At 42.7% G+C, this 15,030-nt stretch overlaps 1 protein-coding gene across 4 annotated transcripts in view; it reads left to right on the plus strand.

The window, feature by feature from the left end:
- ncor1 (nuclear receptor corepressor 1) overlaps nt 1-14,548 on the plus strand; it is a 51,805-nt gene extending 37,257 nt beyond the window's left edge. For 2 of the 4 annotated variants that reach the window (XM_068330467.1, XM_068330470.1), the window contains 23 exons: nt 1,745-1,911; nt 2,495-2,609; nt 2,893-2,978; nt 3,109-3,277; nt 3,364-3,489; nt 3,578-3,661; nt 3,766-4,016; nt 4,110-4,404; nt 5,793-6,002; nt 6,124-6,324; nt 6,769-6,918; nt 7,556-7,759; nt 8,124-8,265; nt 8,377-8,846; nt 8,981-9,094; nt 9,438-9,586; nt 9,697-9,914; nt 10,004-10,135; nt 10,655-10,800; nt 11,026-11,079; nt 11,175-11,378; nt 11,465-11,641; nt 12,266-14,548. In XM_068330467.1, the coding sequence (XP_068186568.1) occupies nt 1,745-1,911; nt 2,495-2,609; nt 2,893-2,978; nt 3,109-3,277; nt 3,364-3,489; nt 3,578-3,661; nt 3,766-4,016; nt 4,110-4,404; nt 5,793-6,002; nt 6,124-6,324; nt 6,769-6,918; nt 7,556-7,759; nt 8,124-8,265; nt 8,377-8,846; nt 8,981-9,094; nt 9,438-9,586; nt 9,697-9,914; nt 10,004-10,135; nt 10,655-10,800; nt 11,026-11,079; nt 11,175-11,378; nt 11,465-11,641; nt 12,266-12,459 (4,058 nt within the window). In that variant the 3' untranslated portion in view covers nt 12,460-14,548. The remainder of the gene's footprint in view (nt 1-1,744; nt 1,912-2,494; nt 2,610-2,892; nt 2,979-3,108; nt 3,278-3,363; nt 3,490-3,577; nt 3,662-3,765; nt 4,017-4,109; nt 4,405-5,792; nt 6,003-6,123; nt 6,325-6,768; nt 6,919-7,555; nt 7,760-8,123; nt 8,266-8,376; nt 8,847-8,980; nt 9,095-9,437; nt 9,587-9,696; nt 9,915-10,003; nt 10,136-10,654; nt 10,801-11,025; nt 11,080-11,174; nt 11,379-11,464; nt 11,642-12,265) is intronic. The other 2 variants (XM_068330468.1, XM_068330469.1) reach the window with 2 other exon arrangements.
- Nucleotides 14,549-15,030: the final 482 nt, after the last annotated feature.

Raw genomic sequence — 15,030 nt, forward strand, 5'->3', positions numbered from 1 at the left:
CTAGGTGTTGTAGATTGTTTTTGGTTTGTTGATAATTATTATCAGTTTTCTTGTGAATCTGCTCCCTTTAGGTCAAGGACTGCTTGATGCCAGTTTGTAGGAAATGCTCTGAGCACTGGTAGAGGTCAAACAGAATGTGGTCAACCAGCTCTGGTGTGACCACATACTTGAAAATAGATTGGAGAATTCAGAATTGCGAGTCAAGCTTTGCAATCATTAACTCTTTATTAATTCTTATTTGCAATGGATAATAGAACTTTGCTCAATTCGAATACAATTTGAAAATGTATTTGTCTTCAAACACAGTGTCATTCTCGTATGACTATCATGTTCAATCGATCCATTCATCTCCCCACCTCTTCTCATCTTCTTTATGACATTTCTCCATTCATCATGTAACTTAGAATTCAGTTTTTTGGGATTTTTGGGCATTTTTTTCATGTCACAATAATATAAGTGGATGGATGGATTTTTTTCCCTACAGATTGATTAGAAAAAAGGAGAAGCAAAATTACAAACAAATGACAATTTTGCATACCTAATTAGTTTCTAATAGAAAAGCAAAACTATATATTATATAAAATTTCACAGCCTTTTGAAAATAAAATGAGGACTTATTGAAGATGCTCACTACTTATCTTTTTTATTTGTTTTTTTTAGCAGAATTGCTCAGAAACCAACATGTTCTCATATCCTAAATTTGGTTGCAGTTTGGACAGTTCATTATTTTGTCTTATCTCCAATTCTGTTAACTCATTGTTGTCAATATTGTGAGATAACTTCAGTTTCCCCCCAAAATTAAGTTTGAATCATTTAAAACCTTGAGGACACATTATGTAGGTCTACACAGCCGATGTAACACAACCATGAGGTTGTTGTCCTACTTATTGTTAGACATTTGATGTCAGCACTTTCTCAAGTGGTGACAAATTTAGAATTTAGTTGTGGCTAATGTTTGACATTGTCTCTCTGCAACAAATAACATTAAATCATCGAGTGGCTGGTTTTTTTTGTATGAACCAGTAGGTTGATGACAAACATGCCCCCTGGAGGAACTCACACACACACGTCTGCGTTTTTGATTTTGTGAAGAACGGAGCATGACTCGTACTCCCTGTAAGAGGGTTACTCTGAGTCTACTTCGGGGTTTTTGTGCGGTATGATCCATTTTAACTTACCCAAGAGAAGTTAAAGCAGACGGCAGATATGGGCCAAGGTTAATTCAAGGCGAGGACAGGCTATTAAGAGAAGACATTAGTGCTTACTTCACCAGTCTCTGACATTTGTCAAAGTGAACTAAGTATTTTATCAGCAAGTCGTGGGTGGGAAATTAAGCATAATGGAACCCGCATGTTGGGTGGGCCGGCGTTGTGGTGTCTGGCAAGCAGAAAATATTTAGAGGGCAAGTTACTGCACCAGCTGATGTGAGTTGTTTTCCTATGCCAAGGGGCATATAGGGTTACTCTTCTGCATTCACAACAGGATATGGTCTGTCTACATTTGTCTGCACTGGCCTTAAAGTTATTCATGTCGTAATCGGTTTCTCTCTCTACCTTTCTAGACATTTTAACTTGAATAATTGTCATGTCAGTATAGAATCATTCAGGGAGGATTTCCAGCAGCAAGGACATCTGTATTATTGAACACAAATTAATTTTATTGTTGGGGTTCAAGTAGATATTTATATTAGAATGCTGCTCTTTAATTATATCATTTTTCATATATTTTTTTTAATCTCCTCCAGTCCTCCACCCAGCCCCAAACCAGCTGGTCCAGAGTTTGCAGGATGGAGTCCGGGTGACTTTCAGCAGACCCAGTCGACCTCCCAACATTCCCTCTCCTCCTCCACTCATTCCAACCACCAAGCCCACAGACAAGCCCTCCTTCATTCAAGGAGGCTCCATCTCCCAGGTAAGATGCTCGTAGTGGGAATCTAACATTCCCTCATAATTCCGTTCTGACTCAGAGGGCTACTTTTTGATGATGTCAGTGCATTCATTTATTTTCAATACATAGCTTACGTTTTGTCTTGCTTCTCGTAAAACAAAGTGTATTTATGAATGAATATAAAATACACAAATTAATTTATTTCCAATCATTTTAATCAGTAGACGAGTCACTTGTTTTTCCTTCAAACCTGGATGAAAAATCCATTTTAAATTACAGGGAATAATTTCTTTGTCATACAAAACTAAAATATGCCTGAAATTAAGGATCAGTACAATGCAGGAGAGAAAATGTCCTCCTTTTCTTGTTATTTGTTTATTGAACGACTTATGACTGTAATTACATGTGCGTGTCTATTAGCTCAACTCCATAAAACAGGATTTCCCAACTGTTAGTATGATCTACATGTATCCAAAGTAACAGTAAGGGTCATTGTTTGTGACAATTATAGCAAATGAAGGATTAACAGTATAATAATATTACACTAGTGTCTTGTTTTCTTGAACTCTGACCTGAAATGTGAACCTTAATCCTAAAAATTTTCTAGGGAACTCCAGGAACATACCTGCCATCTCATGCCGTGTATGGACCAGAAGGGACTAAGAGCTCTGTGGGTTCCATCTCTCTGGGTCTACCTCGACAGCAAGATCCCAATAAGCCTGGTAGGGCGACCGGACATCTGCTGCTGCGTTCTTTCATTATGCAATTCAGACATTTTAGATGTCAATTTCCTAACTTTATTACTCAATGGATCTGTAACTCATCCAAGGTGTTTACGCTCAAATTTCTGTTTTCCTTTATTCAAATCAGTTTAATGCTTCACCAGAGTATTATACAGGCACCAAAGGAGTTTGCAAATAAAAAAAATTTTGGCAGATGTTTTCTGTGTAGGTATCTTTTCTACTAACTCAAACTGTTTTGTTTTTTTTCTGTGTAAATCTCCAGGAGCTGCTGTGCCTTCTATACAAGATGGCAGAGGTAACCCAGCAAAAGTTGGCGAGGGTCTGGTTTTCAGAGGATCAATCACTCAGGTAATGACCCCATGAACTTTGTTTTTGTTTTTTACTCGGGTTGAATTTCATGATGAATGGATTCATGACAGATGCTTTTCCACTGGTTCTATATTTAATGGTTTTTGTTTTTATGCTGTGTTACATTTAGGGCACACCGGCCCTGCCCCAGTCCAGCATTGCTGCGGACCTTCTGAAGGGTACAATCACAAAGCTGGCCACAGAGGACCTGAGCTGTCCAGACAAGACCAGGGTAGAACAGCTGGCTAAAGGTCATGTCATCTATGAGGGCAAGAGTGGTCACATCCTCTCCTATGACGGTAAGAGCTTTGATGGTTGATATACTAACTATTTGAGGATATCTTTTATTAATTTTCCAATTTGATCATTTTCTTTTTGGCCAAAGCCATCAAGAACCCCAGGGAAAACACACGTAGCCCCAGAACAGGCCATGAACTTAAACGCACTTACGAAATGATGGAGGGTCCCATGGGCAAGGGACATCCTGGCAGGGAAGGAGCTCCTTTTGAAGGTATTACTAGTGTGTAAATGGGATTACAGTATGTGTCCCTATTTGTTCTGAATCAGGGGAGTGATTTTTATTTGTACTTGCCGAACAGGGTTGATTAGCAGAGCGTTGCCCAGAGACGGTCTGCATGGAGACTCTAAGGAAAGACCACTTATGACAGGATCCATCATGCAAGGTAGCATGGGAAGCTCGCAACATGCAGACATCTGTCACAGCTTAAAAATAAAAATAAAGCAAGAAAGGAAAAAGCTCATTTATGTACTCTACACATTTCTGCAGGGACACCTAGAACTGCTGCAGAGACGTATGAAGAAGCCCTGAAATACGGGAAACAAATAAAGCGAGAGAGCCCGCCAATCCGCTCTTTCGAAGGGGGTATCGGTAAGGGCAAGCCCTATGAGGGGGTCAATACTATCAAAGAAATGGGACGCTCCATTCATGAAATTCCCCGACAAGATCAGTCTGGCCAGGACATTTGCAAGACTCCTGATCTGCCAGACAGGAGGGTTATAGAAGGCTCCATAACTCAGGTATGTTTTAGTTTTTCATATTACATTTACAAGACACGTGGTGGTTATAACTAGAATATTCTGGATGAACTGATGGTTCCTTCTCTTCATCAGATCCATCCTCTCAAGCACAATGTCAAGTCTTTAATCACCAGTCCCACCAAGATCACCCACGGCATGCCCCAACTCGAGGCCATGGAACGAGTGAAATATGAGGAGAGCAAGGCCATACGCCACACGTCTGTGGTGAACTCCACCGCCTCTGTGTTGCGCTCCACACATCAGGAGGCCAGCAAATCACAGCTTAGCCCGGGCATGTATGAGGACGCCAACGCTCGCAGGACCCCTGTTAACTACAGCACCAATCCCGTGTCCAGAGGTTCACCCATGCTGGGGCGCGGTCCGGAGGGTACGATCGATCACATCTTTATTTGCACCCTGTGAAACTTCAGGTTTTCAGATATTTCTTACTTGGCTAAACTATGAGGTCTTTGGAGTTTATATTTTCATCCACATGCTAATTTTCACACCTCATCAGACATTTTCATTTCTGACATTCCCATTTGAATGTGTAGAAGGACACAGAGACCTAATAATAATCATTTGATCCTTCCGGCAAGTTGTAAAGTTTGGATCATGAGAACATTTCTCAAGAAATTTTAGAGTACGCCTGATGCTTGGTGCATATCTTCATATGAAGCAAGTATTTATAGTAGCATCATTGAGTTTCAAAGGTCAGTCAGTGAAGAAGATAATATTTCTGCAAGTCCATATGTGGTGCTGGTAGTTTTACTACTAGTAGTAGTAGGAGAGCTAGGAACAAATATTAAAATCAGTCAAGGACAAGCAAAGGCAAAATGGCCGACATCAAAAATAGCTCAGTGAGAACAGCCATGCTAAGATGCAGTAGTACTTCTTACTTGCTATGTAAGGCATTAGCAGTAGCATTCATTGGTACAGTTTCATACTGAGTGTCTATTCAGTTGAAATTCTCATATCTCACCTGCTGAAGTAGCTAAACATGAATGGACCAATGAGAGCAGAGGAGTAAGGCTACTATATGTAAATTGTGTTTGGTTACTTTGCATTGACGTTACTCATCGGTTGCTAGCGCTTTGTAGCAGTTGATCTCCTTCGGCGGAGTTTCTCCGATGCTCCCGACATTTATCGGTGTTTTCTTTCTGTTCTTGTCCAATTGCAAGACACTTGGCTCGGAGCGACGCTGTCTTTGCTCGCAGATTCACTCAGACATACACAAACTTTTTCCCATTGTAGGATGCTGCCTTTTTTCCATCTTTCTCGGGTTTGCCATCCTCTGTAAATGCACGATGGAGTATCTATATGTATGTTAGTGACAGCCAGTGAGTTAAAAATATGGATGTGAACTAAAGCCTTTGGAGAACTTCCCTTCATTCTGACAGATGTGTCACTCACATCGGTGTTCAACAGAAAAATAATTTCCCAAGGGGATAACTAAAGTACGATTCTTCTTTCTTCTTCTGCAATGTACAGAAAACATTTGTGTTTCATTCCATTATAAAATCTGACACAGACCAATAAGAACCTGAAAACTGAAAGAAAAAGATAAAATTGTGGATATTAAAATGCATTTAGCCCTGTATTGTTCATTCTGGCTCTATAGAGGGTGTGCTTGACCTCTGTTCACACTTTCTGTCCATTCGTCTTTATATTTCAATTTAGTTCTTGACAGGTATTCTTGCATCAGAAGAAGGTATTATGTAATTCAATAACTAATAAAATAATTAACTCATCCTGGTCTTCTTTTATCCTTCAAAGGTGTAATGAGCTCTGCAAAGTCTGAAAGGAAGAGTGCCATGACCCCAACACAGAGGGACAGTGTCCCAGCCAAGTCCCCAGTGTCAGGTGACCCCTCTCACAGCCCCTTTGACCCCCACCATCGGCCTGTTGTTCCTGGAGAAGTGTATCGAGCCCACCTGCCACCACACCTGGACCCCACCCTGGCCCTCCACAGGGTGTTTGATCCTGGTACAGTCTATCCCTCCACACTTACAAACAGAACAATGCTGGCATGGATTCTGAGTACCTTGACAACATCTGAGCCAACATTACATGTGTTTGTTTTTTTTCTCCTCAATTGTCCACGCAGGGTTCATGTTTCCCAGGAATCCGTCTCCCGCCGGCTACCACAACACTTACCAGCTTTATACCATGGAGAACACACGGCAGACCATCCTGAACGATTATATTACTTCACAGCAGATGCAAGTCATCCCCAGGCCTGACATGGCCCGCGGCTTGTCACCACGGGAACAGCCTGTTGCTATCCCCTATGCAGCCGCAGCTCGAGGTATGACCCTCCACCAGCTGATCCTCTCTCGCCTGCCATAACAGGCAGGGTAGAGGCTGTGGGCGGGAGGGGCTTTAGGATGCAGTCTGTGTTTTTGTGAAGTAGTGGCGACCTTTTCCAGACGCCCAGAAGCAAATGACCTTGTCAAAATTTGCTGATTTGCTCTTGATATTGGGGCTGCAACCGATTTGACGACGACTCAATTTCCCAGTGGGGTATGGTCATCCACAGCTCCACAACTTTGCTGAGTGGTTGCCTCTTATAAGATGACCACTATTTAACCCCCCACTGCAGCCCTGTTGTATACTTATCAATTTGTTCTTGGAAGCACTAACTGATGTCGGTGATGGGTTACAGTTAAGTGTATACAGTGTTAAAACATTCAGAAATTGATGGATCGGTTTTTGTTGTTCACCGATGGCCCTTTGCTTCTGTCTGTAAAAGGGATAATTGATCTAGCGCAGATGCCTCCAACTATCCTGTTGCCTCACCCTGGGGGAACAGGTACTCCCACTTTGGAACGCATCGCCTACCTCCCTGGAGCTCAGCCCCCTTTCCCTCCTAGGGCTTTCAACCCAACCTCCATATCGCCAGGTGAGGACCCCTCCCTATCCCATCCCTATACTGTTCCCTTACCTTCCCTGCCACGATCTCCGTGTTCCCTCGCACCTCTGTAAGAGCGCAGCTGTGCTCTGGCCTGAGGTGTCCACGGTCGGCTCTGCCAGCCAAGTTTCAGCTGAGTCTTCCTGTAATCAAACTGGGAGGGGATTTCTCACACAACTGTTTGATTGTTGCGTGATGACTGGGTGATTTTCCGTTGTTCATGAAGAAATTGAGCTCCTTAATAAATCACTTTTTGGGTTCTGATGATGACTGTTTTTTCTGGCTGCAGTGGAACTCAGATTTCTATTTATTTTCCTTTTAAATCACTACAATATGCTGTAAATATGTAATTCATTCATTAAGTCATTTTCATGTTTAATTAAAATTAACATCGTCTTAGTTGGAATTTACTTTAGTTTAAAGACAGTATGAACATGTTACATTTATATGTAGCAGTTATGTCATAAACCCTGTGTTTTTGACATTCAGGCCTCCTGAGAAAGAATTTTACTACAGTTGCACTCAGCAAGGACATATGGTTAATGGTATTTCTGAAGGGATCCGGATCCATCCCCATTTGTCATGCATGTATTATTTATGTGTGTGATGTGTGTCATTGTTTCTCCAGGCCACCCAGCCCACCTCGCTGCCGCTGCCGCCGCCAATGCAGAGAGGGAACGGGAGAGGGAGCGCGACAGGGAGCGTGACCGGGAGCAGCAGGAGAAAGAGAGAGAAAAGGAAAGAGAACGGGAGCAGCGGGAGAGGGAAAGAGACCGGGAGCGGGAAATGCGAGAAAGGGAACGGGAGCGAACCAGTGAATACATCCGGGGAGGTCAGTTCTTTTGTTGTTGCTTTTAAAGAGAGCGCTAAGTAGTGAAAGTGCATCACAATTATGGCAACGTAGGTTTTCATTTGGTAAATCATGAATGAGCAGGGTAGTGTCATCTTAGTAGAGGGTTCATGAAGCCAGGTCGTCACACAATTACATATTCATTTATATTCCACATCTGCACACAACAGTAATAAAACCTTCTGTAAAACCTTTAACTGCCGTTAACAATCTGTGTTTTACAGCCCTGTGAATAAGGTAAACACAGTAGCATAGTACTATCATGACCCTTAGAACATGCTTTCAGTCAGTTAATTTGGAAACCCAATGTTACAAATGTGTGTGTGTGTGTGTTGGTGTGTATCAGGTGGACCAGAGCAGCCGGGTCGGCCAATGAGTCGGGGTTACCTTCACTCCCCTTCTCCCTCACTCAGGACGCAGGAAGTAGTAGTTCAGCAGCAGCAGCGACCGAGCATCTTCCAGGGCAAAAGTGTCATCACTTCTCTGATGTAGGTTTTTTCATCCTGTCATGGAAACGCTCACACTGTTTGTGTGTCTGCTCTTGTGGCCATGAATATATCTATCAGGGAATGTGGTTGATGGCCTCACTTCTTCCTCAGGCCCCATTCGGCACCGGTGACCCCAGCTGCCCAGAGTAGCTCTCGCTACAGCACTGCAGCAGACGCTCTGGCGGCTCTCGTGGACGCCGCTGCCTCTGCCCCACAGATGGATGTGACTAAGGGGAAGGAGAGCAAACATGATCGGGATGATGAGATGTCTGCTCGGCGACCTGCCAGCCTCTCTGACCAACAGCAGCAGGAGGCAGAAAGGCGATCCATGCAGTCGCCATATGGTTCCATGTCTCTGCCAGGGGGTAAGCCTCATTCAGGTTACTCCGAGGCCCCTGGAGTCGGGGTTAAAGAGAAGGGCCCTCAAACCTCAAAGTCCCGCATCGAAGAGGAGTTGCGAACTCGAGGCAAGACGACCATTACGGCCGCTAACTTCATTGATGTCATCATCACGCGACAGATAGCCTCAGATAAGGACTCAAGAGAAAGAGGCTCTCAGAGCTCCGACTCCTCTAGCAGCTGTGAGTGTCAGATACACAGGAATTAAAAATGTCTCTATTACTAATCAAGCCCTCTGACACAGTTGTATCGCCACCCAGCTGAGTAGCCTTTGATTAACATAAACAGCAACTCTTTGTATATGTTTATCCTGCAGTATCGTCCAGTCGCTATGACAACAGTGGTGGGGGAGCCATTGAGGTGATTAGTCCTGCTAGTTCTCCAGTCCAGTCACAACAGGACAAAACCGAAGACGGGCAACAACAGGCAGGTAGGAAGACTCTACCTTGGATTATACAAATAATTTATTTAAATTAGATTACTGAGAAGGTTTTGTGCCTGATCAGTGACATATTACAGGTGGTGCTACAAAGGCTAAATTTAGCTGCTAGACAAGTCGAGTTAACATGCTATGGCTAGAATTACTTAACCTACTGACCTCGTCATTTGAGAATTCTTTCCGTGACACCAGTCTCCTCACCATAGTTATTTCCGCTTCCTGCCAATAATGTTTATCAGTTGCTAGGGCTGTGTCATCTCTTAGCTCCTGCGTGCCTGATCGCTCCTCACCTCTTCCCTATTCTCCCTCCAAAACGCTGTTTCTGATGAACCAGCTGGTATGCGGGCGTACGACATGAGTCGCTACCGACCGTCAGGGGAGCCACCGCAGGCCAGTCCCCAGCCGCCTCCCTCCTCCCAGGCTGACAGTTACTCCCAGGTCACCAAGACTCACCGCGTCATGACCTTGGCAGACCATATTTCAGTAAGTAATAAGATGAAAACATTATCAGCACCCGTAAAGTGCAATGCTCTTGCCTTCAACCCATCATGCCATAACTAACGTGGTTTTTGCGGTTGCTCCCTGTCATCCAGCATATCATTACCCAGGACTTTGCCAGGAATCAGGACCCTCCTACTGCCTCCTCCTCAGCTTCTGCCACATTCCAGAGCATGGTGCCACCAGTGTCCTCTTCAGGTCGAGTCAAGATGCCGAGCCGCTACAGTCCAGAGAATCAGGTTCTGACCCCGCACCACCAGAGACCCTCTAGCAGAGTTTCCCCAGAGAATGGCCCCGACAAGCCCAGAGCCAGGTACGTGGATCAACCACTTAACTCTAATGATCAAGCTCAATTACTACCCATTATCTTCTAACATTGGTATTTCTGTGCTCCCTGTCCAGGCCGGGTAAATCTCCAGATCGAGGGGGCCGTCAGATGGAGAGCTATGAACCCATCTCTCCACCACAGAGCTATCAGAGCATGGACAAACAGGAGGCTCCACCCCAGAGACGAGAGGCTGAGTCTGAGATCAGGTATGAGTTCTCAAGCCAACGAGCCACTGCATTCCCTTAAACTGCATGTTTTTGGAGGTGGGAAAAAACTAGAGAACCCAGAAAGAACCTATGCCGTCACGGGGATAACAAACAAACTCAGCACAGAAATATCAACTGTCTAACTACTGTATTTAATCGGTAACCGCTTTGTTGACACCAGTGCCATACCTATTCTTCATTCATAGTCTGGCTTGTTTGATTTCCACTGTTCTCGTTCAACAGGTCAAATCAAACCTACCAGTAAATCCTGGTAGGTTAAAAATAAAGTTAATAATAAACTGTCATAATTTAAATCCGCCTCAGTTCAATGGCATTTTCCGTCTCCCATTCTTCACACTGCAGCCTAATTTTAATGAAAATTCAACCATTAGTTTTTCCATAAAACTGCTGGGAAACAGACAAATCAGACTGAAAACATGACCCCCTTTGTTGTCTGCAATGTTTTCAATAGTGTTTTATTACAATTAATCTTGAAATATCTACCTTTTCTCATTTCAGAAGTGACTCACGGTCTCCTGGGAGTGTCAGCTATCTACCCTCCTTTTTCACCAAGTTGGAGAACACCTCACCAATGGTGAAATTCAAGAAGCAGGAGATCTTTCGTAAGTTGAACTCCACCTCTGGTGTCAGTGATTCTGATGTTGGTAAGTGGGTCTTGTCCTCTTCTTTCAAATTAGCCTGCATGTGTCTGGGTGGAATAAATTCTGTTAATGTGTGCGTGCAAAACATTCTTGTTTAACCAATTCATTCCAATTTCTCAAACGCATTCAGCAGCAAATAACAATGACTTATTTGACATAATCTTTAACTTAATTTCTTACCAAACATTTAGTTATTTTTTATTTCATCATCGAGTGATTGTCTTACAGGTAATGCTCAACCAGGCACAGAGATTTTCAACTTGCCTGCTGTGACCACCTCCAGTAAGTAGCGACATAACTCACTTTGACACACATCACACCTCCAGCGACGTTGTGTCGTTTCTCATTGTCCTTTTTATTGCGTTGTTGATTTGTAGGCAGCATCAACCCCAGGAATCACTCCTTTAGTGACCCTGCCAGTAACCTGGGCCTGGAGGACATTATCCGCAAAGCCTTGATGGGAAACCTGGAGGAGAGACAGGAGGAGCACCATGGGGTAGTAGGGGCTCAGGTTGCCATCAACAACACGACCGGCACAAGCAGTGACGGCCGCCAGGAGACCAATTTATCACCCAGTATGGGTAGGCATGAAAAAACATGGCCTAAAAAGCAAAGACAGAATCTTATAAGTGTTACCTGTTTTATATATTCTTGTTTGAATCTACAGGGAAGCAGAAGCAAAGCAAATCCAGCAGCAGAAAGTCCAAGTCACCCAACCTGGGTCAGGCCTACTCTGGAGGAGAGCGCCCCTCTTCAGTGTCCTCCGTCCACTCCGAGGGAGATTATCACAGACAAGCTCCAGCCCAAACTCAGTGGAGCTGGGATGACCGACCCTCATCTACAGGTGAGCAGATCAGACTGTCTGAAAAGAGACCCTAACCCACATGTGTCAAACTTAAGGCCCGGAAGCCAAATGTGGCCCCCCACATAATTTTTTGTGACCCACAAGAGCAGAAAAGGTTAGAGTGTCTAAGAATAAATAGGGCAAAAGTGTCCTTTGAGCAAAAACAACATTTCCCACAATGCAGTCATGAAGCCCATTTTAACTTTCACAAAAATGGTTTGAACGAAGGTAATTTCTTAATTTGTGTTTGATGTTATTTTTCTTTATTCATTGGTTAGTTTGATCCTTGATTGATGGAGTTCTGTGGGTTATATAACCTAACAAATTAAAAGGATTTGTGTTAGAGCAACAGACATGTTTTTTCTGTGTAACTGTAATGTTTGTAACTTGAAAAAGTAATAAATTCAGAGTTGTTTAACATTAAGGAGTAGTTACATTTATATTACATTACACTGAGTTTCATTTAGTTACATTTATGTTAGATCTGGCCCTTTGAGGACAGATGTTATGCTGATGTGGCCCTCGATGAAAATCAGTTTGACGCCCTCTGCCCTAACCCGTGAAAATAAGAATACCTATAGCCAGTTTATCTAATGTTTTCACTTTTCCTTCTTCTCTGCTCAGGGTCCATGCAGTTTCCATACAACCCGCTGACCATGCGCATGCTGAGCAGCACACCACCCACCTCCATAGCTTCCCCCGCCATACAGAGCCAGCAGCAGCAGCCGTCTCCAGCTGTAGCCCCGGTTGCCCAGCAGCGTGTGTGGCAGTCGCTGCTGTCAGAGCAATACGAGACCCTGTCTGACAGCGACGACTGAGCTCTGCTTACTTCAGCCCTAATAACCACAAGAGAGGCCCATGCCGTCTGTTCACCCTCTCCCCTATAACTAACCTCGCCGAGCGGCGAGCGTGTAAAGAAGATGGGGTGGTGTCTTTTTTGTTTTTGGTGCTATGGCGCCCCCTGGCTGTTAGCGTTTAAGCAGCAGCCTGTGACAGGCAGGGCTGTCCGGGACAAGACTTGTTTTTGTCTGGAAGCACTCGCCCCGCCTGTGGGGGGACTAAACTAAACTTGATTGAGGGGATGACACGAGCTATAGTGAAGATGATGAACTTACCATGTAAAAAGAAACATCAGAGACTATTTCTGAATTTTGTTTGATTTCTGTAAAGATACACTTTGTCTTTAAGAAAATCATTGTATGTAAATAGAGTAACTTTTTGCAGTGTTTTTCTTAACTTGATTATTTCTTATTTTAATGTTGCTTCTAAATTGATCCACTTTCAATGGGAAGAGGAAGAGTTTAATCATCCAAATCACAATTGGTCGCTCGCAGTCCACCCCCCCACCCGACATCACCTGACACCCATTCTGATATTTCTGCTATAGTGATGCTAAAAGAGACCGAACCTTTGGGTTGTACTTGACCATGAGTGGAGCAGAGAGATTACGCCAGCCTGCGCACCATCCACCAAGCACCACCAGAGCCTGAACACCGTGGACATTCAAGGAAGAAATACATGAACGTTTCAATTCGTATTGATATATTACATCCATCTTTTCCACAAAGTGGAGACGATGGGTGGATTATAACTGTCGGATGGTAGAAGTCATCACATTCTAGACAAATTAATGTCTACAAAACAAGTTGAGAACACTGGTGTCAGCAGAAAGGTGAAAAGTCTGATATAAGCTTAATTTTTGCCAGAAAATATGTCCTTATGACTACTCCTTGGACCCGGTCTGAATAATGAGAGTGAGCCAATGTGTTTCTTATTTTTGTTTTGTTTGTTTTTTTCCCCCCATAGAGCCATGGTATGTCACATGTAGCTGTCTCTCACTGCAGTTTCCAACCTGTCCAGAATGATCTGCTCTGCAAAGTTGTCATGGCAAAAGGTTTTTGCCATGCCTTGTGACTTGAGAAAGAAGGCAGCTTTAACTAATTTTCTCAGAGATATACATTGGTGTTTTGATGTTTGTATTTGTTTCTGTAGTCCCTCTTTTTTTTCTCCCACCTTTTTTTTTTGATACTGTCCTGACAAATCTGAACTATGTAAACTGTTTTTCCATCACACAAAAAGACAAAACTAACCAAACATAAAGAATGGTCTGCACCATTATTGCACTTTTTTTCTTTGTAGCTTTTTACAAAAAAAAAGCATTCTACCTGCTGTTTAACTTATTCAACCTCCAGCACAGGAGTATTTTAAGATGTGCTTTAAGTTTTTTTTCCCCACCACTCACAGAATTCTGAATGTTTTGACTTTCTGTCTTTTCTTGTAGCTTGTACATGATTTTTGGTGTGACACTTTCATCACAGTTACAGTTTTAAATGTATGGTACCGTTAAATATCACTTGCTTTCATTGTCAGTCAACCAGCATACAGCTTTGAATATGAATTATAGTAGGTCAACTTCATAAACAATAGTAACGCTCATTTGAAAATCTTTTTTTAAAGGTATGTATCAAAAAAAGCAACATATTTTGGCTTTTTCAGCTTTCACTTTGCTCGGTTAACAGATTCACTCTGCTCTAAATTTGGTGTTTTTTTTCCTTTCATTTTAAATCATTTGTCATAGCACATGTTCAGATTTTAATTTGTCACTTTCAACATCTTTGTTATTCATCCTGTTTAGAAGGGATGCTATGTGTTTACAAAGGCAACGACAAAAAAAGTTTACAAACTTGAATCTTAAAAGAAATCCGACATGAAGCCGAAAAAGAATTGGAGCCTCTTTTCAGCTCTCTATCAAACACACAGTGGTGACTCTTTTTGTCTTTTTAAAATTGAGACTTGAAAACCAGTGTATCCTATGATGTTGAAATGCAATGTTTGTATCGCACAAATGTCTCTTAGTAGGCTATTACAAGAGTTCAGACCAATCAAATAAAGTGGTTCAGTTTTCCACCACTGAAAAATGTCCAGGTCCTTCACAGGTTTGCTGCGATTTTTTAAAAGATGATTCTCATTCATCCGTTTGTACCAATGTGCTTCAGTCAGTTCTATTTACAATATCAATGACATGGGTTATAGCAAATAATTCTGCAAAATGTGACTTGCATTTCAGCCATAAGTGATAATGATCAGACTACAATGTGAGTGAATGAGGCAAAGAAATCAATTATATTTCTAATTAACGGGCAGGATATGTTATAAAATCTTTTATAAAAGGATTAAGCCCTCTGTGGTGCAGAAAGTGGTTCATGTAGTGTACAGTTGTGTTAGATCTCAGGTACAACTTCTGTCAGGTTAACCTTTCTACCATTTACTCTTGAGCTGTGTGCATAACATAAAGCTACAGAATGACTTTATTTTCCAGCGAGCTTACTGGGATTAATAAAGTATATCTACCTATGTAAAGGAAGTTCTGTTCATGAGGTTAGAGAAGC

The sequence above is a fragment of the Antennarius striatus genome, chromosome 13, assembly GCF_040054535.1.
Source record: "Antennarius striatus isolate MH-2024 chromosome 13, ASM4005453v1, whole genome shotgun sequence".
NCBI lineage: Eukaryota > Metazoa > Chordata > Actinopteri > Lophiiformes > Antennariidae > Antennarius > Antennarius striatus.